The sequence below is a fragment of the Scomber japonicus genome, chromosome 17, assembly GCF_027409825.1.
Source record: "Scomber japonicus isolate fScoJap1 chromosome 17, fScoJap1.pri, whole genome shotgun sequence".
NCBI classification, from domain to species: domain Eukaryota; kingdom Metazoa; phylum Chordata; class Actinopteri; order Scombriformes; family Scombridae; genus Scomber; species Scomber japonicus.
In genome coordinates this window covers 22,941,319-22,969,156 of record NC_070594.1, presented here as the reverse complement: position 1 = coordinate 22,969,156, position 27,838 = coordinate 22,941,319, and the positions used below count along the sequence as shown (strand labels likewise).

At 38.6% G+C, this 27,838-nt stretch overlaps 2 protein-coding genes across 2 annotated transcripts; one reads left to right on the top strand and one right to left on the bottom strand.

Annotated features, from left to right (window-relative positions):
- The first annotated feature begins 65 nt into the window (after nucleotides 1–65).
- Nucleotides 66–605, top strand: grem1a (gremlin 1a, DAN family BMP antagonist). The gene has a single exon (XM_053336876.1). The coding sequence runs from the start codon at nucleotides 66–68 to the stop codon at nucleotides 603–605; it is 540 nt and encodes a 179-aa protein (XP_053192851.1).
- Nucleotides 606–1,532: 927 nt separating this feature from the next.
- Nucleotides 1,533–23,125, bottom strand: fmn1 (formin 1). Its single transcript, XM_053336722.1, has 17 exons — nucleotides 21,557–23,125; nucleotides 21,215–21,323; nucleotides 18,940–19,001; nucleotides 17,788–18,527; nucleotides 15,898–16,039; nucleotides 15,016–15,103; nucleotides 13,339–13,400; nucleotides 13,151–13,239; nucleotides 12,910–13,039; nucleotides 12,448–12,594; nucleotides 11,330–11,389; nucleotides 11,000–11,120; nucleotides 5,918–6,010; nucleotides 4,306–4,357; nucleotides 2,927–3,076; nucleotides 2,366–2,447; nucleotides 1,533–1,676 (listed from the first exon to the last, which is right to left on the bottom strand). Exons 1-17 carry the CDS (start codon nucleotides 23,123–23,125, stop codon nucleotides 1,632–1,634), a joined length of 3,741 nt encoding a protein of 1,246 aa, XP_053192697.1. The 3' UTR covers nucleotides 1,533–1,631.
- Between the last annotated feature and the right edge of the window lie 4,713 nt (nucleotides 23,126–27,838).

Sequence of the window (27,838 nt, the reverse complement as noted above, 5' to 3'; positions counted from 1 at the left end):
GCTGTGCGTAAAATGCTCCGCAATCAATGATTAACTTTCATGTTGTTTTTCTTTCAGCTTCAGTAATGAGGACGTCATCTCTAATGACCCATGCAGTCATTTTGGCGCTGCTGCTCAGCCCGCCGTGGAGTACAGATGCTGCAACCTTTCAAGGCGCTTTCCCACACCCAAACAAATACAACCCGAATGAATCGGAGAGGTGTCAACAACCCCCCATCAGTGGATTCATTTCCCGCGGGAATGGTCCCACAACCACAACCGATGAGGTGCTGGAGTCCAGTCAGGAGGCGCTGCACGTCACGGAGCGTCGGTACCTGCGGCTGGATTGGTGCAAGACGCAGCCGCTCAAGCAGACCATCCACGAGGAGGGATGCCTGAAGCGCATTATCATCAACCGGTTTTGCTACGGCCAGTGCAACTCCTTCTACATCCCGCGGCATATCTACCAGGACGGAAACGCTTTTCAGTCCTGCTCCGCCTGCAAACCCAAAACCTTCAGCACCGTCACGTACACCCTCTTCTGCCCGGGACAGACGCCCAACACCAGGAAGAAACGGGTCCAGCGCGTAAAGCAGTGCCGCTGCACAACAATAGATACGGACTAGACGCAAAGTAACACATGAGGTCCGATAATATATATTCCCTTCTGTGTGAAGGAAAGTGCAGCTTTGCAATAATAAAAAAGGGACACATGAGAATGCAGTGGGAAGGAGAAAGTGAGGAACTTACCTGAGTCTAAATGAGATCAAACATTTGGTCCCTTTTTTTCATCATCATAAAGGAGAGAAGATACTGAATTAACCAATAATTCAGCTGAAAAATAAAGTTATGGATTCAGGCGCCTGTTCCCCTCTAAGATGATATTTTCACTTGCAACTAATAACTTATCACACCAACCAAATACCAAATATACAGATACCAGAAAACCATTTTTATTTGTGTTAACAGATTTGTTGCCAAAGTATGAGTTAATTGAATTCTTGGAGAGTCAGTGGGAGCAAGTTTAAGGTTGAGGCTGCAACAATTCATAATGCCATATTTGTTGCAGACCTCTGGCCACAGAAAGGATGGTGCAAGGGTGCAAAGCATGTACAGAAACCTCATCAGATAATGTATGAGGATCTTCAAAGGACTTTGAATGGCTGTATTGTTTCCACTGTGTGGGATGTGAGCTGAGGGCTTTGATGACATAGAGATTCTTTTTTGTTCTTTATTTTTTTTACAACCTGCACTGCTAAATGCCACTTCATTTTACAACTTTGTATAATGTGGGTATCATGTATTGTAAAGTTAAATAAATAAAAGTGTTTTCAAGCTATTACTGTACATCAATTTTTCCTGATCAGTGATTTTATTGTGGAAAAATATAAGAAAGGATGAGATGACACATGTCAGAATAAAAGCAAAATTTAAGAAGCTATACAGTATACAGTTGAAGCTATCACTAATGTCTGTATATATTGCACAAAAGATTTTTCAGTCTTTAAAATTTAAATACATTTTTGGGTTTGAAATGAAACAACAAAGCTGTCAGTTAGTAAATAGCATCAATTCATGAACATATAAAAAAAAATAGAAGAGCTATATGAAATGCTGGTGAGAATTGTTGTATATTTTTCAGTCTCCTAAATCTAAGCTGAAGACATGCTGGCTTCTTTCTGGCGCAGTCGCTCTTTCTGTTGGGAGAAAAACATCATAGGACTAATCAGTAATTTTGTACTAATTCATTAAAAGCAGTACAAGGGAGTAGGGTTTTGTAATATGTGCTGTCTTTTCAGGGTCATATTTTCTGCTTAAAACTGCACGCGGTGTTAAAGGACAGGTTCATTATTTTACAAGTCGGTCTTAAAACAACAGTTGGGTGCCAAAATGAACACTAATGTTTTCTTTGCTGTAATCATTCCTCCTGTTCATACTGACCGTTAGAAGATCCCGTCATAATGCACTTATAATGTAAGTGGTGGGAGACAAAATCCACAAGTCTTCTTTTGAGCAAAATTATTGCAGTGAAAGGATTGTAACAAATACAAACAACATATTTGGTATTAAAAAGACTAACGTTGAAAGATATTGATTTGGTTTGATCCACTCAAATTAGATTCAGATCAACTTTTACAGTAAATACATTTTTGCACAGAAGGAGGAAAGTGGACTTTGTCTTCTATGACCTACATTTTGAGTGAATCATTAAGGAATTTTCTCATAGTGAGTTTGAACAGGAGGGATAATTACAGCAAGAAAGCATGTCTCAATGTTCATTTTGGGTTCCTATCTGTTGTTTTAAGACAGGCTTGTCTAATAAAATTGTGAACCTGTCCTTTAATCTGAATTGTGTTATCAATTTAGACAGATGTCTGTTCCTTACCAGACTGTTTGGGATAATCTTTCTGGTCTCCACTTTCTTCTCTCCTGTGATCCTCTTCACAGACAGCTGAGCCTCTTTCAGCCTGAAATTATATTATTGTTAAAAAATATGTGAATAAAAATGGCACCAATACAAGTTTAGTTTTATCAATCCAAAAAAGTTTTGCAAAGACACAACATTGATTGTAGTTCCTGCATCAGCCACAACAAAAAGAGAGATCTAAGGTTAAGGTTAACTTTATTGTCATTCTCAAATGAAATTGTGTCACCTTGCTCACATTAACAACAAGCAATATACCCTACAGCAATACAAACAGATATAACTAATAATAATAATAATTCACAATTGAATAAACTAAGCAATTTTCACTAAATTCTGGACTTTAAAGAACTGTGTATTTTTCAGATTATATTTTGCTTAATCTCTGTGGGATAATGCATTCCCATATTTTCCAAATAAACTGATAAGATCAACAGAGAGCATCTATTTCCTGAGTTGAATAAGCTGAAGTGAGCCTTTCAGAACCATGTGGTAAATGTAGCCAGAGATACAGACAGATACCTCTCATTAGAGATGTTCTTGTTCTCCCTCTTCCACCTGGCTTTGAAGTCGGCGCAAAACTCGAACCAGAGCATGAAGAAATGACCGGCCTTGACCTGCTTCTCTCCCGATTTAGGCTTCAGTCCAAAGTACAGAACCAAGTCCTGAAAACTGAGCAGCAAGAACAGAGAAATAACAATATAGTCAAGCAAGATGGAGATGCATTTTTAGTTCAATTAAGTTTGAGTGTCGTCTGGAACCAGATGCTGTTTGATCTGTTGTGACTGTCAGGAAAGCAGAGAGTCGAGACTTTGTAGGATATTTGGTCAACAAGAAAAAAAGTTATTGTATAATACTGTCATGGACTCATGTTTGTGGGCTCTATATCACAACTGGACAGTGCTAAAGACAAGTGTGAACAACCTCCAAAATGCATTGTGATCCGGTCACTCAAGCCACCTGCCGAGGTGGTCTGGGACACATTTGACCACATGTCTTTTATAGTGTAAACGTTAATGTGTCCTGATGTGTCTCTGGCCAGGATGTAACAAGAAAATGTGTCATCAATGCAGGACATGGTGGTTGAAAGAATGGAGGTGAGTACAGATGTACGTGGTTGGAATATTCTGAACAGCTGGGATAAACCGCTAATGGAACCTCTTGAAACATTTTTCTTAGCTCTTAGCTCTTTAGCCCGAACTACAAACAAATCTGATGCTTGTCTGATTGACATTATAACGGAGACACATGTTAATGCCAGCTGTTGTTATTGGATGTCCATGCACTGTTAACAGGGTCATTGTATTATGTTTTTATTATGGTCTACTTTTGGTTGCTTGGATCTTCAAGTCATTTGGTTTGCTCCATGTCTTCCTTCCTTCGTTATTCATGTGTTCCTCCTCACACCTGCCCTGCATCAGGTTCATTAGGCCTGCCTTGCCCTCAGTGTTTTTCCCAAACCTTCACACCTGATATGTATCAGTCTCAACCAGTGTCCTCCCAGCCAATCACTCCCAGCCCGCACATGTGTCTTGTCCCCCCATTTCCTTGTTAGTTCTGTTAATATTTAAGTCTTGGTTTTCTTTTCAGTCTTTGGTGGACCTTTTGTCTAGTTCTTGTCTAGTTTTGGAAATAAAACCCCTTTTTCTGCATCTCTTCCTTTGGTCTCTGCATTTAGGTCCACTTGCTCTTCATTGTGACAAATATTGACACTGATGTTCATATGTGTTCACAGCGGTTGCCTAAATTGCTTCATTAAATCCAAACTTTGTCACTTTAAAGTTTGTTTAAAAGTTTCCCAACACTTTCCATCCATTAAGTGTTTGCTGAGGAGATTTTGATGGTAGAAATAGTTTATATGAGTGTGATGCATATAAAGGACAAAATAATGTTTCTCCAACCTTTTTTGTGCAGTCATCAACTCGTAAGAAGCTTCAGCGTGTTCTTTTCGTGCTGGAAGAAAGAAGTGACAAAGAAGAAAGATTATACTTAAACAGCCATAATCCTCATGGAGAGCCTCTTGATGTGATAATAATAATAATAGCACCACAATAAGAACCTCTGGTATGAAGATGATGGCCTGCCAAATGGAGCCAGACAACCATTCAGCCTCCTCAAAATGAGCAATGGAGCCACTTTTCCTGCCACTTTCAAATTGCAGTGCCATTATCACAAAATAACAGATACACTATTGATTTTGTGTGTCTGCCTGTAGTGTTGTTGGATTCTGTTTTCCAACAAACGATTCACTCAAAGTTATATAAGTCAAATTCTGGTTTCTTTTGAAGAAAGAGTCCAAAAATGTCAACTTAACTGAGATCCTTTGAACTTATTCCAGTATAATTAAAAACTTAATCCCTGATAAAACTGAGGGATTTAGTGTATCATATTATTTTGAAAAAGACCTGGGAGAAATTGTGAACCTATTCTATAACCAGTAGGCCATCACGGCACCCAATTTTTTGGATCACTTTGAATGTAACATCAGATGTTAAAAATAGCTGGTAAAAAAAACTAAACTATTAATGACTGCATCTTTATCTGAATGGAGCAGTCTCTTTGCTCTTTAGGAGACAGTTCTAGTTTTATTTAGAGTTTTAAATGGGCCACAAATAATTATTAATATAATCAGTTAGACATCTACATAATTTGGGTAACTGGAGATAGGAGTTCTCTCTTCTGTTGCTATTGATGTAGTTGGAACTGGCTGGATGACTGTTCTTTCTAGTGAAAGAGTCTCTGAGAGGGAGAACTCCCAGTGCCTGAGTGTCTCAATCATTGCCAAATCTGTCTGATCCCTATCTGAGTGTCTAGCCTATACTCTGAATCCATCCTATCTCCCCCTCTCCCTCTCTCTCCCTCTCTCTCTCTCTCCCTCTCACACACAGACACACACACACACACACACCAAAAACATCCCATGAAGAAGCAAAAAAGGACATAATGTAGATAATCAGGCCAATAACAGGATGAAGCCTGTCTTTTTGTGACTACTAGTGGAGACAGAATAATTAAAGGAACCACATATTGACTGATGGATGAGGGGGAAGAAAACGTTCATTGTTGGGGGATTTATTATAACATTTATTTATAACTGAACAAAATTACATTTATAAGACTGAAATGTTCCAAACGCTTTTCCACAGAGAGTTTTCCATTGTTGCCATGTAAGCATACTGTACAATAGAAGCAAACTGTGATGGTTTGGCCTTCATATATTCAGTATTATATCAAATATACAACTAATATTTAATGTACACTTAAAATAGTCACCAAACTTTAACTTAAAAGTCTTGAATTTAATTTGAAAAAAAACTTGTAGTCACTCTGAACAGTACCTAAGTTACATGTATTCTACAAATCTATTGCTTTTTGTCTAGTTTAGTTTTGTCAGGTATTGACTGATACACTGTTCCACTGTGTGTTGTTATTAATGCGCTTGTTGACTATAAACCTACTAAAAGTGACACGCATGTTGTTTTGGATGCACAAGACATGTCTGCAGCTACTCACCACTGATAACAAAAGCCTCCATCTTGTCTTTAAATGGCTGCAGGTGTTCTTCAGGAGAGTCAGAGCAAACCTTTTGTACATCCTTTTCACATCCTAAAAGGAAAAAGATGAGGAAAATTGAAAACCATATTTATATTTAATTAAGTTAGAAAAGATAAAGTTTAGTTGTGGAGGAAATAGGAAGTGGTAGCAATAAAACAACAAACAACTTCAACTTCACCTTACACATTTTCTGCTAAAATACAATCTCAGGCTGGCCAAGGCAATTAGAGGAATTAGTTACTAAACAGTCACTTGTGCATTGGTGAAGTCTGAAGGAAGACGTTCCAGTGCTGGACATAACATCACACAGAAGAAAACTACTGAATAAACCAGCACGAGGCCATTTTGCTGTTGAGTAGCATCTCATAAAGAAAGACATTATTTACCCAGATGTAAATCCATAAAAGGCATTCATACAACTCTGGTGGACCCACTAGAGGGCTGTTTTCAAGTGAATTTGCTAAAGGCATGTACATACCGTCATTAAATATTTGTGACATCACAAATCATTTGGAGCCAGTCATGGTCCAGTATGCAACTTAGGGAAAGTTGCATACAAATTTAACAACTCAGTGGATGAGTTGTTAAATTTGGGGTTTTTCTACTTGATTCAGTTTAATTCATCACAGAAAAAAATCCAAGTGAGCCAAAATTCATCACTACAAGCCAAGTGTTCACTACAATCAGGTGTGTCTGTGAAGAGAGCAACAACACAAACACAGGAAGAAGAACCTATCTGCCAAATGTCTACAATGAAACATAGTTTAATTTGCACTAGTCCAGGTTGGACCTTCATTAATTCTCAAGCTAGCAAATGTTGATTCTGCTCATCCTCATCCCGTCACACAGATCACACCTTGCTACGGGAACACTGAGCTCAGACTTATAGAGTACAATTTGGGCCAAAGTTTGTTTGTGAATTGTTTTGGCTTGATCTTGGTACGGTTGCTTTAGTCTGCATAAGAGTAGGATTGTTGTGAGAGAGAGAGAGACTAGATGACATCGGAAGACTTGTTAACTAGAGCCTGACCGATATATCGGTCAACTGATATTATCAGCCAATACTGACCTACCACAGGTATATCAGTATCAGCGGACACATTGTCTGATATGTGCTGATAGAAGTTATATAAACAGCATTTTATGTAGAGTTGATCATTTTTCTTAATTTAATATACAGTACCAGTCAAAAGTTTGGACAGACTTTCTCATTGATGTGAATGGGAAAGGTACTGTAGTTTAAGTTTAATATATGCATTTTTTTCTGTGTTTTTTTTATTCAAAGCTGATTATAATTATTAAATTCCCAGTTAAGTTTACTGTTTCGGTACTCTGAATTTTACACAACTTTATTGTTAAACTGTAAAATATAATGGCCTCTATTGCATGTCTTTGTCAAAAGTGTCTGATAACCACATTTGTGGGATCACTGCTAAAATTGTTGTTTTTCTGTATGCATTCTGTACATATAACTTTATCAGCAAAGATATCTATTTTGGAATTTTTGTGCTCCCTAATATCGGCATCGGCATCACTCCCTAAAATCCAATATCGGTAAGACCCTATTTTTAACCACTTTAACCAACTTAACCTTTCAGCGGAAAACACAAATTATTATTCAAAGCAGAGTATTTTATATGTCTTAAATCATATTTGGACATTTTCAGTTTCTTACATGGGCTTTACGGTATAAATCTGTAGTGACCAAGCTCAAACTGACAACGTTGCTATGACAACATACTTCAGAGAGCTCCATCCATAGCCACTGAAAACTGTTTTCACAGGCTGAGCAGTACTTCTTATGATGAATAAAAAGAAGTTGGAGAATCCCTTTAAACTGCACACAGCTTTATTTTGTTTTTACTGTGTGGTGAAGAATTCAGTCCTGCTTTCAGTGGAAAGAAGTCTCTCTAAAGTTTGGGATGTTGCCTCCTGTTCACTGAGACATTTTCCCACCAGTCTCTCCAGTGTTTGAGATTCAAACTGATAAGTCACTTGCTTTTTTTAAAAACCCCTCCCTATGATGGACAGAAAGAGAGACAGAGAGACAGACAGAGTAAGAAGAGAGAGTGCTGGTTTAAAGTGACTCCACCTGTGCCCAAGCGGGAGGTTATCGGCACAGCTTCCTCTTTTAGATATCACTTATTGAGATTCACCTTGAGATGGCGACTGCAAACTCTGCTCCCCCCCCCCCCCTCTCTCTTCCTCTGCCAGGCTGTGGCTCCTTGTTGCTCTGCGTCCAATCAGTGGATCAGAGGAGCCAGTCTGCAGAGCCAGTCATAATAGAGGCTGCGGAGGGAGCCGAGCCCCCGACCTCCCCACCACCCCACCCCGACGCTCGATCAACATCTCCCAGATAAGATTACAAAAGAATACTGTTTTCATTCAGGATTTGTGTAAACTTTGGAGGCGGGTATCTCTCTCTATATTGTGTGGCGAGCCGTTCTTTCTTTTGTCTGCCTTTTGTGCCTGAAAAATGTTTGCTTATTTCTGACTGAAGAGGGTTACAGACCTTCTCATAAACAGAACCGGGCGGTTTTCAGATGTGAGACTGAAGTTACACAAACTGCACTGAAGCATTGATTTCGGTTACATAGTGAGGGATGGGTGCATACTGTAGTGAGGTTTTCAAGGTTTTGATGATCAGTCACCTCATAAATCATAGTCATCACAGCAAGATACCACAGAAACATAAATCCTTTAAGAGCCATTGATTTGAAGGATGTGGCAAAGCTTACAGAATATTAGAGTAAACCAAAAGTCTACAGAAATTGAGTTGGACATTAAAAATACTACTTATAACTAGAAAAGTGCCTGAAAAATAAACCATTCTTTCTTTTTTCTTGGTAAAGTTTCTGTTTTGGGGAGGGGAATATTTTTTCCTTTTCCAAATAAAGGATCTAAGGATAGAGGTGCCAGATTACATACTGATTGTGCTGTTAAACTAGACTGTATTTATAGAAGTGGCTTAACTTGACTATAACCATTAGAATATAAGTAGTCCAAATACTGTATGATCACATAAATAAATGCAAAGCAAAGTTAATGGGAATAAAACGGAATCTTATCAATGACAGCAATAGTTTTAAAAGGGTCATTTCACCCAAATGTTCTAGTTGGGACTGTGTTTTTAGTAGAAATATTTGTTCTAGAGCCTGTTATAGATGCATTACTGTAGTTTTCACAAAGAGCTTTATTAAGCCCACCAAAGAGTGGTCAGACAAGTAGCTGGTGACCACAGTGGAAACAGATATTTTTCTCTTCTTGGTGAAGACCAAAACAGAGCTGAGAGGAGACTGAGTATTAGAATTACATACATCAGATGGACAGAAACCAGACTCCAAATGACAGATTATTATTCCTCTGTGTCTGCTGGATGTGTCTGCTAAAATACTGATTGTATCAACTTCATCAGGTGATAATATGTCAATTTTGTGTTTAGAGTGTGTTCCACTGCCCCCCAGAGGTCCCAAACAATGCATGCATACTGTGGTAACCTCTCAAATAACAATTTTGGAGTATTCATCGGTTATAACTAGTTCCATTATAAGTTAGTATACAGAGTAAATGGGACATTCTTTCTGGGAAAACACATTGCTATCAAAGTTTTAAATGCATTGTTTAATGCTGCAGCACAATGAAAGTCTATTCATTTCTATTGTCTTGGGGTGGAGGCAGAAACCAAATCTAATTTAATTTACCACAATACTTTTTTTTTTGACAATGATTTGGATGAACTGACCCTTAAAACAGCCTTCTGACGCCTTTTTAAAAAGTCATTCATGTTGGAGCCTTTTGGATCTCATTTCCCTTCAGAGCTTCAGTCGAGATGGATGTTGGGAAACATTTCATACCAACCAAACAGAAAACAAAGGGAGAGTGAAGAACGACAAAATCAGGCATGAGGGCGGTTCAAACGGGCAGAACAAAAGGAACCTGCGACGGGGCGATCCAGATTGCACGGTGGTTTGGGTAGACGGGCTGATAAGACAAATCTGTGTTGAGAGGTAAAGAAAGCTATCTGTGGCACACATCTGGGGGCCACACTGGAGCCCAGGTGATACAGCCGTTCAAGTTAAGCATCCGTGCATCTCTGCAGAGGCCCGTGCAGAGATAATACAGATACGAGAGGTCTGGAGATTACGTAAGTGGGAAGCCATGGTCTCCCTGCTTTGGCGACAGGGGCACAAAGGCACAACGATGGGAGATCTGATGGGCAGGAGGATTAGAAGCTGGATCTGAAAGGCGCCAGGCTAGTATCAGCAGCATGACTCCTACTAGTCTCTGAATACACGCACATACAGCGCACAAATAAACACACATGCGATGAAATGCATGCAAAAACACATGTATACATAAGAGATACAACAATACACTCAGTCACAATCATATACTGTACGTGTAAGCATTGTCCTCAGCATGACTTGTCTGGTTTAACTGGCTGGCATGCTGAATGGCGTCATATGGGCACACTTAGGGAAGAGGAGAGAACAGGCGAGAAGGATAAGAAAGACGAGAGGAAATCTTTTGTTCTGGGGCTTTAGCGAACGCGAGTTTGGTCAAAGAAGCAGGCCTTTAGCCCAAAGTATAAACAGTTACTCAATGGCTGGGGCCCGTGATGGGAAACCAGGGTGGTGAGATGTTGGGAGGGAGGGAGGGAGGGAGGGAGGGTGGGTGGGTGTCTGAGGAAAAACGATGCCAGACTGGGCCGAGGTTTGGTCTGTGGGAACCTCTCAAGAGAGAGCAACACATAAAATCACAGTGATAGAGTTACACAGGCTGGCTGTGGTTTTTCAAACAAAAACACACAACAAAATGACCACAAGGCGAGACTGTTACAGGTCACAAAGTCACACGGATGCCGAAGCTCACCGTTTGTCTGCACAATGTGAAATTCATGTTTTGGGGGGAATGTGTGTAACTGTCTAACATAATAAAGCAAGAGAGAGAGAGAAAGTACTTATTACTCTGTGAGTCTTCACAGAAAAAAAGTTGGGGTAGATAGTTAGCTGTAAAGATTGAAGCGGTGACATCACATACTTGTCAGATCTCGTCCCAGCTGTCTCAAGTCTTTGCTGAGGTCATCAAACTCGACCTGCGCTGCCAGGAAGACGTCCTGAGGTTCAGGAAGGGGGAATATGCTCTTGTCTGTGCCGGCATTCTGGTGGAATCCAATATGATACATCAGTAGCAATCATTGACGATAAATTCACTGTTATCTCAGGACACAGGAAACATACTAGAATTCATTTCATGTTGGTGGACACCAGTAATAGGCTTAAACATTGATTTGTTTTGCCATTTTTAGTCCTGATAGGCATACTCAACCATTTCTCCTCCATCAATGCATCATTTTTTCTTTTTCAGTACCTTGTCCACATTGTGCAGGTAGTATGACACCACGTAGTCCACCAGGCTGATGCGATTATCCTAAAGAAAAAAATGCAGTCAGCAGTAAAACATTAGCATTCACTGTGCCTCTGCTAAAACCACGCATTAACATGTACTTTCCCTCTCCAGATAGATTAGATAGCAGGATTGCGTGCACAGAGTAAATGGTATCACTCAAGACAGATGACTCGGCATGTGTTTTTTTGTTGTTTTTTTGTGGAGGGATGGGAGGAATTTTATACCTTTTATTATACGGACAATGGAGAGATGACAGGAGATGTTGGGATAGGTCTTAACACACAACAAAGGTCCACAGCCAGATTTGATCCATAAGCTGACTTGGCATAAAGATTGTATTGCCAGTTCTCTTGTCTGATGATGAACAAATGTACATGCTGCCCTTCAGTTCTACTCCAGATGAAATTATCTTAAAGAGGAAATATCATGCACATTTCCAGGTCTATATTTACATTCTTGGACTCTACTGGAATATCTTTGCATGATTTACAGTGCAAAAAAACCCTCTTTATTTATCTTATTCTGGCTCTTTATGCAGCCCCTCAGTTCAGCCTCTGTCTGACACAGGCTCCTGTCTCATTAAGGAATCCCTCCTGATGAGGCCACTCTACTCTCATTGGCCAGCTTCAGGACGCTGCCACTAGGCAGACTTCATAAACAAACAGAAGTAGTTTTTTTCTTTTTCTAAAACTTCTCAAAAACATCTGTACACGTTCAAGTCTGAATCCAATCAGAGATATGAGAGTGAACAACGTGAACAACCTTAGCAATCACCTCAGCAACAAAGGCTACAGAACACCATTTGTGGGCACGCGAACGATCTGATGTCATCACAAGGAGATAATGTTTCATAAGAGTGTTGAGAGCCGACTGAAGTCTGGACTTGAAGGCAACATTTTTATTTATTTATTACAAATGCTTTAGTTTGGAACTTTGGCCATGTATAACAGAGACATCTGGCATTATAATAGAATGAATAAATGAATGAATGAAAAGACAAAGAACATGACAAAGAATCATGAAATTCTGAAGTTCTAAGGCATGATAAAAAAATAATCCTGCAGTGTTTGGGGCCTTACCCTGCTTTTCACATCCTTGAGTTTGGGCAGGATGTCGAGTCCAAAGCCATCAGCCTGCCCTCTGATCCTGCTGCCACCGTTCATGTGATTCCCCAGAGCCAACACCAGTCCCATCACCTCCCTCACATCATCGTTCTCCAACAGAGCCTCAAGAAAGACAACACGCGCACGGTTAAACTGCTACACACACTGCTAGTGTTCACTCACAGATATGAGGATAATATCAAATGAGCAGTCTAAGTATTACAACTGTAATTACTTTGTGATAAAAATGCAAATACTGACTATAACACAACAAACATTTAGATTTTTAAAAAAAAATTCTGACATATTTAATGCATTTTAACCTTTTAATCAACACGCAGCATATAATGTGATTGTAATCATAAAGATAAAAAACACATTGAATCAAATTTAACTACATAAGAACAGAGGTGTGTGCTGTCAGGTGTTTCCTCCTACCTTACACACAGAGGAGACTGTGTTGAGTTTGCTTTGGATGGATGCGATCCCGTCGATGAATCCTGCCTGGAAGATGATGCAGTGAGCTCTGCCGGCGAAGTCTGGGATCTGAGAGAGCTCGTACAGAAACCTAGGGCGCAATCACATACATAGTTCTTTTTATGTAAACGTTTGGTAGAGTATACACTATCAATTACCAGTGCAGTCTATAAGCATTTCTGTTAGCAGGTGAGTTACTGACTGTTCAGGTTTGTCCAGCAGTTTAACTTCCTCTTCTGCTGAGGTCTCGTAGTGTTTCTTGATCCTCTCCAGCTCATCAGGCTGAGCCCTCTGATACATTGATAACAAGATATCAATGAGTGGTTAATAATACTATAACTACACATGTATTAAACTCACTATATAACAAACGTGTGCCATGATACATACATTTTCATACAGTGCTTCAATGGTCTCCAGGTCCACCACAGAGTGATCCACTGTCAGCACAGCTACAAGTGGATTCATGGAAAATGACATAATAATATAATAACAGTTAAACACAAATAATTTAGCCAAAACATTTTCAATCAGTTACAAAAATCAATGATCAATTCACATAAAATATCTGGTTAAATAGAATGATAGTACAAAAGAAAAGAAAGAAAAGGGTCTTTAAAGGGTCTCAGATGATATTGGTTTTGATTTCTTGGAAAGAATAAATAAAGAAATGTGACAATTCTAAACATGAACACATTCCTCTGACTGGGAAACACAATCAGCTGTTTGCTACAAAGGTTTTTCACTTTGGGATTAACAATGCAGATTGTCTCTCTGTCACTATCTTAGTGGCGTATGTGTATGTATGTTTTAGCTTTTAATCCTATTTGAAATTCTCCGACGGCTCATATTCAGAGTGAAGTACAGAGTAGATTCTCTGTGATGGGATTAAAGTTAAACGAGCGTGATGGTCGGGGAGCTGCGGTTACCTGTATGTTTACAGATGAAGGCTGCTGGCTGGGGAATAGTTTAGATATATACTTTAATCCGGCTCTTGTATGATAGATGAGATGATGTTTGTTAGATTACATACACTGTCTTAGGTTTCACTGCTGATTCTTATGATAGTCTAAATGTTATTTCAGAGGCTTTTCAATTATAACATGAGTATATTTCTTTATTCTAAATTGAAAAAAATCTAAAGATAACAAAACTGGTCCAGTTGCTTTGTCAACAGTAATTGGATTATTTAATCTAAAAAAATAGTATTTAAAGGTTCAATCTGTGTTAGCAAGTCGCTTCCCAGTGAAACATGATCATCTTTTCACAAGCTTTGTTGACATTGTGATATATGGTACTGAAGATACTTTTTTAGAAATATTGTTCTTGAGTATTTGATTTATGTATATTGCTTACAGTATGTTACTGGCAAATAAAGGTTTGGCTTTAGGGTTGCAACTATCATTTAGTCAGCAAAATATGGCAAAAAACAAAAAAATTGCTTTCAATATTTCTCAGAGGCCTCAGTGATGTCTGCAGCCTACTTGTTTTGTCTGATTTACAGTTCAAAACTAAAAGATATAAAATTTAGTGTCATAAATAATAACAAAAACTGCAAATTCTCACATTTAAAAGACTGCCATCATAGAATTTGACATTTTTACTATAAATTTGACTGAATGTTTAATCAGTTGTCAAAATAACTTTTCTTTGGTCTACTAATCAATTATTAATGGACTTATTTGTGCAGCTGTATTTTACATAATGTGGGGCTAATTCAGGGTTGCCTATATTTGTAGGCTGTAGTGCTCCTAGAGATTGGACTATATGAAAGGATTTTATTTTTACAAATTATGATGAAGAAAATACCAAAAAGAAAAAACCTAAACTAATTTTTTTTTTGATGCACTCATACACATGTTTGTTTGTTTTTGTATACCTGAATAAATATATTTTACTGAACCTGATGTATTCAATATTACTATGATAAATACAGTCCTATTAACAATTTTAGACATAAGCGTTCTAAATGACCCTGACTTTATGTCCTGTTGATATCAGCAGCTAATAGGAAATTAATTGTGATCTACGTGGTTTCTTAGCTACACATGAGAATGATTGACTGACCTTGTTGTATATCTTTCATCTCCAGGTGGAGGCTTGATATGAGGATTCCCACAGCCTGAGAACGCTTACCGTCCAGCAGCTTAATGAGCTGTTACCACAAACACACACACACACACACACACACACACACACACACACACACACACACACACACACACACACACACACACAAACACACAAACACACAGAGTTACCATGACCACCTTATAACTGGAAACCATGAGTAGGCCATTAGTGGACAGTCTACTGTGTAAAGATGGAGCAAAACAAACACATCATAGTCTGCTTCCCCATAATGCATCAACACTTGTGGTATTTGTATGTAAAGTTGTCAGGAATGGAGGATTGATTTACCTAAACAGCTGCTCAGAGTCCACTCTGGTTAATGAAAGTAAGGAATTGGATGGATAAAAATGTGGTCTTTTTCTCTTTTTCATTGTATTCTATTTATTTTAAACCTTTAATCAGTCTTTTAAATGGAATAATGTCCCTTATATGAAATGTTTTGGACGGCATTTGTTTTTGAATGATGTAATACATTAAACTTGTAGCATTAATGTCCTCTCTCTATGCTAATGCAGCAAAACAAATTTAAACTCAGGTGAAGAATTTAAGTTTTTCAGAGATTCAGGATTTTGGAGGTGCTTGTGTGGAGAGAGTAAATCACATAACTGTGCCTTAATCTGGATTTATAACATTCTTTTGACACTAATGTTGTTGCATTTGTAAACTCAATGGCTTTAACCCCCTCTAGTGATCAAGAAGCAGACTGCAACCATTCTCTGCACGACATACTGTGCTGTTGAAATGTACTTTTCTTTAATATTCAGCTGCAGTGGCAAATATTTCTTGCATGATATTATCAGTACTTATGGGTGTTACCTTCTTGGCTTTGGCTTTCTTCTCATAGGCCTCTGACAGCGGCTTCTTCTTGGTCTTGGTGGTGGCTTTGGCGAAGAGATCCTCGAACTCAGCGGCATTAATTATATGTGGTTCCTCCAGAACATTCCACAGCGTGTTGTTACTGGGAGAGAGAGACACACATTATTCTTAATTAGCCTTTAATGAGTAAATTATAGTAACGTAAGCTGGCTGACTGTATTAGTTTAGATTCTAGGTCACTAATGGCAATTGAATATTAAAAAAGCTGGACAAATCTGAATAATTTCTATGTTTAATTCTGTATTATCAACACCATCTATGGCATGACCTCAACTAGAACTGATTGTGATATCAAATTTTAAATAATTGTTCTCAATTATTCAGAATTTTGTACTATATTTTGGAGTTAGATAAAGAGGTTTGGTGTTGTGTGATTGTCTAATGAAGTCTCAGAGGCCTAGAATTAAAAATATGTAATCCAAACACTGAATACATTTAACATATGTAATACACCATAGCACAAATACACCATAAAGTTCAAAAATAGTAGTATCAATTTTCATAAACCCAAATTAATCACACTCTAAATATATAAAGTTCATGTGGTGGGTGTAATCTGTAAATATATAACCTGACAATAAATGCTACTGTAACTAGTTTCAGAGTAATGATTCAATAATATGTAAGTCACTGTCATTCAGTGACAATCATACATGTTATAAAGGTCTAAGCAAGCTGTTTTTCACTGTTAAAGCTTATAAATTATCCCAGCTAGAATTTGTGACTGCTGTGGGAACACAGTGAAATGTGTGTGGGCCCGTTTTTAATATCTGACAACAGCAGCAGAAATCTGTCCACGTCTCTGCGAACATTTATGTCTCTGTCCAAAAACTCAAAGGATCAGAAACTGCTTTTTTCTGATGATATTTGAAGCAGATTGAGCCACACACCAACTATACGGAGACTGTGGTTTACAGAAGTGCATGTTTGGCTGCTACTACTCAACTGAAATGAATGTGTGACTTTGTGTTCTGTGGGAGAGGACGGTTTTTAAAGAGAGTATCACCTAACAAAGAAATGTCTCCTAAGATTCCCACAGTGAGTCTTTACTTGTGTTATCTCATGTATCAGTACATAAAGTCAAACTATTTTACCCATTTCTACGCCAACTTCACGGAGACATTTCTGGTTCCTGACACTTAGCCCAGTTTATAGACTAAATTGTGTTGTTGTTGAGTGATTGTGTTGGATGGAGATCCACTGTAACTCCACCATATGAAATAAATGATTATGAATAATAAGACTTTAACTTGAATAAATAGTGTGTTCTCCAAAGTATATCATGGGTTTGATCTGTAGAGAACTTCAATATCGGCGATATCATGACTAAAAATAATAATGAATGAATCCACACAAAATATACATTCATCAATATATTAATTGAAACAAATTGATAAATTGTTAAAACTCCACTTTATTATTTGTATTATTATTATTAGCAAATGTCATGTCATAATTCAAATTGTATTGGAGTTCATTTTAATGTCATATAATAGTTAAAATTACGAAATTCCCCTTTTCAGTGTCTTTCAGATTACAGTGAGATTTCTTTTATTACTATTTTTTAACCAAAGTTGAGTTTTAATAAACTATTCAGTTACTTGACATTTTATCTGTTCATCTACATATTTTTATTTATTTATTCATAGGATAATTTTTCCATTTAGCCTTATGTATCTATTTAATGGTCATTTAGAGATCAGGTCATTTAGAGGTCTTTAAATTATCAAACACTATACACAACAAGATCACAACATTTGATTTGGATTCAACATATCTGGTTGTGTCTTTTTTTTATTTAATGAGTGATTGTTCTGGCTGTGAACATACTTGTTTTCCTGGATCTGGATTCTGGTCCAGTAAAGAGGCTTCATGGGTTGTGAAGGCTCCACTGGAGGTTTCCTGGGATGTTTATCACTTAAAAAAACCCCAGCTGGAGGAGGAGGTGGTGGGGGAGCTAAACCTGGCATGGGTGGAGGTGGTGGTGGTGGAGGTGGTGGCGGCGGAGCGTTATTCGATGGTTGCATGTGGTTCACGGTTGATGACAAACATGGCAGAGGTGGTGGAGGAGGGGGCAGATTGTTTGTTTTGGTTGGACAGGTTGCTGGTGCTGGTTGATGTTCTGATGGATGTAGCAGTACTCCAGGAGGAGGAGGTGGAGGAGGAGGAGGAGGAGGAGGGGGAAGAAGAGTGCGAGATGGATGGTCTGATGATAAAGAGGAAGACACTGTGCCTTCACGCTGGCCAGCCAGGCTCAAGCTGATAGAAGCCAGGTCTAGCTTTTTGGGGGTCACCCTCTGCTGCTGAGGGCTGGTGCAAGCTCTCCCAGTCCCCTCTCCATCCTCAGGAGTCTTCACAAAGGTCTCTCTGTCTGTCTGGATGCAGACATTACGGAAAGATTTGTGTAAAATGTCATCTGCCGTGGACACAGCAACGTCTCTGAACTCTCCACGATGAAGGCTCCCAACCTGAGAGTGCTTAGTCTGCAGCTGGGACAGGGTGAACTTCAGGCGGGCGGCATTGTCCTCGTTTTCCACCCTTAGTCTGGAGATCTCCTGGCCATAATCCTCCTAAAATGATGTTGGTCATATTTCAGCCACACTTTGTGCCATTTGTGTATTATCATGACATTCAAGCATAAGTTATTTTGAAATATAATGTGATTGTAATTGATTTTGAAGGCCCCCCCTCCAAAAAAAAAGGATAAAAAACAACACTGTCTACTGCACAAGATTATATTGGATGCATTATTTGAAAAGTGTGCCAGTTAAACACAATCTCTGTTTTTCCTAAACATTACCAAATTACTCTAACAACATTTAAACCCCTGTCAGATCATTTTGACATGATAAAGATCCAACTTGGATTGAAATGTCCATTTAAACACAATTTGTGGTTTGGAGCCAGTGCAGGAATTACTCTTTTCATCAACACATACTGTATTACAACACCATACCACATGAACATATCTTTAACACTGACCTGTAACTTCTCCAGCTCCTCTTTGCATTCTCTCTTCAGCTGCAGAAGATCGGCCTGGTGTTCTGTGAGAAACAAAGCAGAAGAGCATCACAATAGTGTTATGTTCACTCTTGTACCACAACAGATGTCCATTATCACAGCAGAATGGCCCGAGAGCATTTTTCTTCACCATAATAAGTACATTATTGCTGTGGCTGGTTAAAAAGCCACAGACAAACAAATTACAACAACTGTGAGACACTCGAGAACTGTGGATAATTTTGTGAAACAAATCAAACCCATGTTTTACCACTGCAAGAGGCTGAGGGTTGTTTGAGAACCCTCTGAGCACAGACTGGCTCAAAAACAATACAAAAGTGTACCAGATGATGACAGCAATAACATACTGACATTGGCACCCGCTGGCATTTTGAGCAAACATTTGCCTTCTAATGGATGGCTGATCCAGTTAGAAAGTATATTTACTGTCAGTGTATTGACTGCCTGATAGCATTTACAGAAAGGGTCTTTTCAGGAAAGTAGGTGTGTACACATGGAGCACATGCTTTTATTGCTGCCCAAACAACCTTTGATAATCCTACAGATGAACAGAGCCAGACATTCATCTAGGGGTAGGGTGGGAAAATTTTGATTATCCATGTCCTGAAATGCCTTATGAGTCATGCTTTGAACCCTTTTAAAATGTTGTGAGTGAACTGTGATGTACAGTTATGGTATATTAGCGGTAATTCAAATAGTGATTGACATTTTTCTCTTTAAAAATGTCCATTTAAATGTTTTGAACTATTAAACCTGCTGCATAGAGGTTAAAACAAACTGAAATATAGTATTTGTTACAGTTTAAAACGTGAATCTTCTCTCTCTGAGCTGAAACCTTTTCGCATATATTAATAGATGCATGTAATTAAACATAAAAGCAGCATAATTGGTGATAATACAAGATACAAGTGTTTTTAGTTAGACCTGCAACTTTTTCAACCACTTGGGGGCAGCAGAATCAAGCTACAAACATAATACTGACAGACACAGGGCAACATCAGTATGGATTCAGAGGCCACCTGATAAATGTCCAATGTTCACTCTCTCATGTTATCTCTAGTTTGCTCTCCAACACCTCCTGAAGGGAATATGTTTCTCTTTAGCAGCTACATGCGCCACAATGTTCACCAGCTATTCGCTAACTTTGTCTGCTGTAAGTTGCTGTGGAAGTAGTATATAGTGAAAACAGCTGCCTGCTGCTGATAAAAACAACACTTCTGTGAGTGGAGAGAGTGGATCATATATGTTGTAGGCTATAAAAACCTGTGAGACTGGACTGCAGAGTCGTATCATTGCTTTCTTCCACAATACTGCAGTTGGGGAACATCAATGTTGAAAATGATACACCAATTGGCTGGGGGGAAAAAAAATTGCTCTCACAAAACATAATAAAATGATTTGCTATCAAGCACACTGTCTCATGTGACTGTGGTCTGCAATCTAAATCCCTCACATATGGCAGGTGGACTTTTACAGACCAGTTTGCTGAGGGTGGAGTTGTGTTTACCTTAGCAGTGGAGCTTGGAATTATATATGTCATGTACTGTCAAAGAGCTGACACCACTATTAACTGTGTTGCTTGTCATGAATCATCAGCACATAGTGTTAGTGTCAGTGCATTAATTATTAGCATAGTTCTCACTTTTTTAGCTCTATTTTTTCAGTTTTAATGTTCTGTTTGGGGTCTTGCAGACTCTATGTTGTCCCTACAGCTCAGAAATATTTGATTTTATCAGCTTTACATGTCATGACCTTTCCTAATTTTCCGAGAGTGTGTTCATAATATATACATTACTTTTGTTTCATAGATTACAGCTGTACCCATTTGAATGTCAAATAGATTTCAGAATATGTTTAACAGAGTTAGATTTCTCTGGGGTTTAATTGAATGCAAACATGTCCCTATTTTGGATGACATACTGTACATTTCTTTATCTGTGAATGATCTTTGGTACACAAAAGTACCACAATGTATATTGGTTCACTGATAACTCCTATAACATATACAAAATGACATATTTCCTTCCTATTTAGTGTAACAATGCCTTATGCTCATTTCTGTATTTTGTCACTTTCTTAACAGGTTTACTATTTCAATACTTTTCCACGTTTCATTTTAATTGGGTCAAAAGAAGAGAAAAACATATTTGACAGGTGGAAATAGGTTAATTTTGAAAGCAGTATGAGGTCAATTTTGGCGAGAATATTTTTATGATAATTATTAATTCGTCATTACCTGCTTCTGTATACTTCAGCCCAACCTTTTCCTCTTTGAGCGGTGGCCAGACAGCTTGTAGACGACCAGGCGTTCGTTCCTCTCCCTCTCCTGGGGTGGACGCTTCTGACTGGAGGGAGAACAGATTCATAACAGACATTTTTAACTTCAGACATAGAACATGTGCATACCTTGGTACCTGCAGTATTCCACTAATGACTGTTCTATAGCACATTTTATTGAAAAATGGCTTGACAAATGACAATAAACAATGAAGAAAAAGAAAGAACTAATGACAGAAATATTTCTATTTAGTACAGGTTATACATGTTTGATGCTCTCTTTTGATAACATGATTCATACTTTGCCATCAGATGGGGTTTTCTTCACTGGTGTCTTTTTCTCAAAAAGAGCTCTCAGCACCTCTGTGTCCCTCTTCAAAGGTTTTGGGGTGAAGAAGGCCTTGAAGGCGTCAAAGGCTGCCTCTGCACCGGACACAGGAGGTTTTATAGACTCAAACGTCTCTGTTTCAACGTCTTCTTCTTCCTTCTCCTGCTCTTGACTTTCCTCATTCTCATTCTCTCTTGTGTCCTCCTGATCTTCATCATCCTCCCTGCAGACTTCCTCTAACCTCTCATCCTGTTTCTCCTCTTTCTCTTTCTCTTTCTCTTTTTTCTCCCGGTTTAGGAGCTGGGAGATTTGATCCAGGAAGCTTCCCTGAACCTTTCCGTCCCCCTGTTTCTCCTGAAAAATGGCCCTCTTCGCTCCCTGAGATGAAGATTTGATCTGGGACACGGTGTCATGCTCAGGCCCCACCACTCCCTTCCTTAGGACCCTCAGGCCACTGAAGAGGGCAGGGAGCTGTATTGGCTTGTCTGTGGGGGAACCTGGGGAGAAGGTGGCTCTGGTGTAGTTGGATCCAGGTGGAAGTTTATTGTCATCGTCTTGTTGGTTTAGAGGATGGTGGGGCTGGGTGGAGGAGTCTGGAGATACATCTCTTTTCTCTTCTTCTTTGTTGTCCTCTTCCACACTTGTCTGGTCCTCTTCATCACCTGATTGCTCCACAGCTTGCTCCGATGTTGATTCAACCTCTTCTTCGACAGCAGGTCTTGTCTGAGTCCTATCATGTTCGGTTTTGGTTGTAGATTCCTCAGCGTCAAAACCCACCTCATTACATTTTAAAGTGCTACTTATTAAATCTGCAGTTAGAACATTTTCATAAGCTTTTGTCACCTCCTCATTGGGTCCTTCAGTGTCACCCTGCTCAACACCGACTTGTGTAACATGGTCACAATCAGTATTTGTGCACTCAGCTGAAATGTGTTTACAATTTGATTGCAAAGGTTCATACAAGGCACATTGATCCAGTGAGTTCTCTGCCATGTTACAACCTCCATGCGAGTCATTGGTGCAACTGTGAACTTTGTTGCCATGTTCGCAGTCCTGACTTGGTGCAAAAATATGTTTTTCGACATTATTTTCCTCTGAGGAGGCGTTTTCAGTGTTTACAGCTGTGCTTTGCCCAGTATTTATTCTATCAACACCTTGCTCTATTTGGTTAAGGTGATTCCTCTCCTCCTCTGTTGAGTAATTTCCTGCCTCCTTCATAATTATATGTCCCTCTTCATTAGAGCTCATTCTCTTTTCTTTAACAGGCAATATAACATACGATAAGGAGTCTATTTTCTGCTCCAGAGTATCATCAAAAGTCATATCCCCATTTTTCTTTTGATTGAAACTCAGCTCAGCATCTTCTAGCATTATATCCACACTTTGTTCCTCTGATAAGCTCCGGAAAAATGTTAGGATGGCTGTTTGCTGCTCCATTTGCCGGCACTCAGAGTCACTCATGATGAAAGCGGTGAAGTTATCCAAAGTGGAGTGAGCTTTTCCCACAATGTCAACGTTGTGGTTACCATTAAAACTACTCATGTGTGAGACTCCAAGCTTGAACGTGGCATTGTGTTATCTTACATCAGAAAAAATGCAGTCTAATACGGTGTAACTAGTGCTTAGGCATCTTTATGGCATGCACTAATTTGTCTAACTGGTTCCAGTAACATGCAACTTTCTTTTTACCACCAGTCAGCGAATGCAAGAAAAGTTTTACTCATTAAAGTCGTATCATCACTTTGGAGAAAAGAAAAATCCAACCTGTTTTTGCTCCAGTTTTGCTGAAAAGAAATAGATTTATCCTTTGTCTGTTACACCAATTCCGTCATGTCTTACCAGAGAACTTATTTTCCAAACCTAAAAGTGGAAGCAGCATTTAGTCACTCAGAGTAACCAATGGCAGGAGAGAAATTCACAGAGTAATGGAAAAAGTGGAGGTTTCTAAACACAGCTTCGTCTTCCTGCTGGCTGGGGTGACTCAGCATGGGCTCAACCACAGTTACAGTCAGATCCAAGTTCCTGCTTTATCTTCCAAGTTCTGCCTCATATTCCCTCCAGTTTCCTATATACCTGCTGCACCGACAGCTTCCAGCAGCCTCTTGGACGTCATCCTAGAGATTGTCACAGTGTAATTGGAAGCAGATGGTGTCTTGAGCCATTTCTCCAGTGGCCGCCACTGTTTCTGACAACACCCTGACAGATCCGTGAGCTGTAAGGCAAAGGAAGCAACCCAGAACAGATGGAGGGACACCACACCCAGAGCTGAAGGAGGGTAAACAAGACTGCCAGGGATCACTTGCTAAACATTTGGCCTGTAATCCATCGTGACAGGGAGGTCTCTCTGCTCCCCTGCAGGTTTCTGAACAACATACGGCTAATCTGGGCGTCTTAGTGGTCTAACCCCACCTACACTGTGCTGTTAATCTGCTCACATTACATCTAACATACACTATGGACAGAAAGATAAGTTTTGTCAACACAGATTTGTAACAATGTGGTGCTGTCATGAGCCTTTGGAGTTGCACATAAATGCATACATAAATAAATACACTAAAAATCTGATAATCTCACAAAGTCAAATGAATATATGAAAAGTGATTATCAATATAATATAAATATTAATGAATGTGAACAAATATAAAAGATGGTTAAGTTAAGTAAATGGGAGAAAATTATGAATCAATACATAAAAACTTGCATAAGCTGAATATAATTTAAAAATAAATAAATGTAAGTTTGTGAACATTTATTTGAGATTCATGTTTAAGCACATAAACTATTCATTTATTCATTTCTAACAAGTAACTCCTTCACATTCATGTTTGGGTTATTTTTAGTGCTCAGTTCCGCCCATGTTTGCTTGTTATCACAGTCAGCAGGTGAGTGATGGATTGCGTTACTGATAACATTTATACTGCCTGTCATTACGCTGTGTAACTTTCTCTGAGAGGGTGATACCATGCTCCGTGTCTGGAGTCATGGCTGTACCCTGTGGCAGACTTAAATGGCTACACTTAATCTTATGAATACTAATAAAGTGCTTTTGCATTCCCTGGGTGGGACACTGTGGCCTTTATGCAAGCTGTGTTTATGTAATGGGAATGAATCCAGATAATCCTATGAAATAGCATTAGAATCAGAACGAACACAGAGCTGCTGAACAAACAGGTTGGACTGTATCCAACATTAAACTGCAGCCTCACAGTGAGTGCAGAACATATAGAAGACCATGCCATGACTGACTCCAATCAGTCATACAATCACAATAACTAATCCAATGGACCCTGCCTACTTTCTGATTTTCTAAAAAATGTGTTCCACATTCAAAACTGTCTCCTAAACCAGACATGGGAAGAGTTTGGAACGTCTACAGCTACAAAAAAAATTAACTGTGTTGGTCTAACTGTGTTGGATGGAAATCTTTTCCAGTTTTGGAACAGTTTGTCATTTATTTAAAGCTGAACGGTAATTTACTACTATTGGTTTACGAAGCACTGAACCATGTCTAAACTAAACATGAAGAAACAATGTTCAGTTTCTATGCACCAAATACCTGTTCTTTTAAAATCAAGGTTTAAAGAACAGGTTCACAGTTTTCACAGTCAGGTGACCAACTGAATATTTATACATTCTTTCTTGCTGAGACAAAATCCACAGTTCTCCTTCTGTATAAAAATCTATTTACAAGTTTATTTGAAGCTAATAAGAAGCTTCAGTCATCCAAATGAATAAAATCAAGTCAGTATCTTTGAAAACTTTTTTAATGCCAAATCCTCTCTTTTTATGATGGTCCTTTAACTGCAGCTAAACAAGACAACACTGTCTTAAGAGTGTAAGATATCAACTTTATTTGACTAACACAGGCAGCTGAAGCCTCATATTATCTTCTTATTTTATTATTCATGTCTTACATTACCCTGTAGCTGCTCTATATACACTATATCATTTTTATTCTCCTGTTTTATTTCTTATTACATTTTAACATACAGTATCTTTATTTTATATTTAACTCTTGCTCAAATGAGTTTTTGCTGTATTCTGTTTTCATGGCCTTTACATGTGAAATACCACACGTGGCAAGAAGTCAGTTTAAAAGTGTTCATTTTGAATCTGTATTTTCATTTTTGTGTTATTTCATGAATCTTTAGATAGATTGTAAACTGTTCTCAAACATTTCATGTTTTATTATTGATCATTGCTGCTTGATTTAGTCTTATAAAGCACTTTAGGCTATATGAAAGGTGCTATACACATTATATGACATTATATAACTACATGAATACTTCCAAGATATTTTGCTCCAATCATATGTCACCTTGTCATTCGTGTTAGCGTTGGACAACAGGTCCACATATAAATACAGTGTGCATACATAGGGAAAGCATTTCATACTCATGCAGATACTGTTGCTTATACAATGCACCTACAAAGCTGCATTAAATCCCTTCTGTTATGTAACCACAGGGAACACAGTACTCTTTGTCACACAGTATCACACAGCATGAGGTCATTTCATGAACCTGAACTTACAGCACCGAGCTGTGAAGTAATGAAGTAAGAGAGCAGTCTTTGTAGTTTGAGAATGTAGGTCAGTGTCAGGGTGTAGCAGCATCACTCAGATGAGGATGCAGATACAGATACTGACTACAGATACAGAGATATCATGAGGATATTTTAGTTAAAATAATAAATAGAAAGCAGCTGAATCAAGCTCAAACTCTCACTCTGCAACTGCAAGACAATGTAAGAGAACTTCCTAGTTCTGTTGTGATAGTATTCCTTGTATTTTAACCTGTTATAATGATTTATTTGACAATTTATATTATATATTTAGATTTATACTCTAATTTAAAACAGGCCATGCAAATTACCCATGTTTTTAAAAAGAGGGGATTCAGTTAAAAATATTTTTCATACAAATTTAATGTCCTCGAATATGACAGTTGTGTTTTCTGCTGCAAGAAAACATCATTCACTGCAATTACAGCAAACAAGGTCCTCCTGTAATGAGCACATGGCTTAATGGAAAATAAAAAGAGAAATGTAGAAGATATTAAAAACTAGACCTAATATTTTATTTTATTTAAAGATTTTGTTGGCATAGACACCTTTATTTATCAGTAGATAGACAGGAAACATGGGAGAGAGAGGGGGGTGTGACATGCAGCAAAGGACCTCCGATCGGGATTTGAACCGGGGTCGGCTGCGTATATGGTATGCGCTCTAATCACTCGACCACCTGCGCGCCTAATATTTTATTTTTTACAAATCCTTAAATCATTAAACTACAAACGTTTTTGTGCTTCTTACTTCTATAATCTTCCATTTGAGTATTTTATATTTATCAAAACAAGCACAGATAAAGTCTGGATTCTCAGTAATTAAATCTAAAATGACAAGCCCTGATATTACTGTACATACAATACTGCACTTTATCAAACATTCTCTCCCCTCAAATTTGCATTTAAAGTAATTTGACCACAGGTTTCTGGTATCCACCTAGAATAAAAACAAAGCAGTATTGGCAGAACTCCCTGCTGTTGCTGGTAGTGTTTTTTTCATTGTTTGCATGTGTCATCCCAGCAGGTAAATATAAGCTGCTCAGAACAGCTTTAGTTTTTAGTCTCAACTTTTCATGCTACTCACCTTAAACTCTTCGGGGACAGGTGTGGCTGGGGGTGTGTCAGTGATATCATCTTCGGGGGCGGTGATGCGCAAGAAGTCGACGTGTTTCGGTCTGGAAGGATGAGAAAGTGACCTGCAGAAGGAGAGAGATTCCTCCACCTCCTGCTGCCAGATCTCTTCTTGTCTCTGCAGAGCCTCATCTGGAGAGACAAATGACAAATAGAGCAGAATTAACACCACTGGGACATCTCAAGCTGCACATAAAAGTGAACCAATTGTGCCTCAGTTTTTTAATGAGAGTATGAACATGACATTTTTAGTTGATTTGGGCAACCTTTACATCACATCTGATACCTATCATTGTTCACAAGACTGGAAGCCTGCCTTTATATGCTATATATAGTGTCACCATGAGGATATAAGAAGGAACTTCAGGTGAGAATAGCAAACAGAATAACCTGTCGCTTCAAGACAGAACAAGACAAAGCACCCCCAGCATTCTGGCTGTCAAAGTTTAGTTTAAGACAGTGATGTTGATCCTTTTTGGCCATTTTTCTGCCTGGATTTGACAGCTGAAGAACAGGAAACAGGAGTAGAGAGAGGAGTATGACATGCAACAAATGTCTG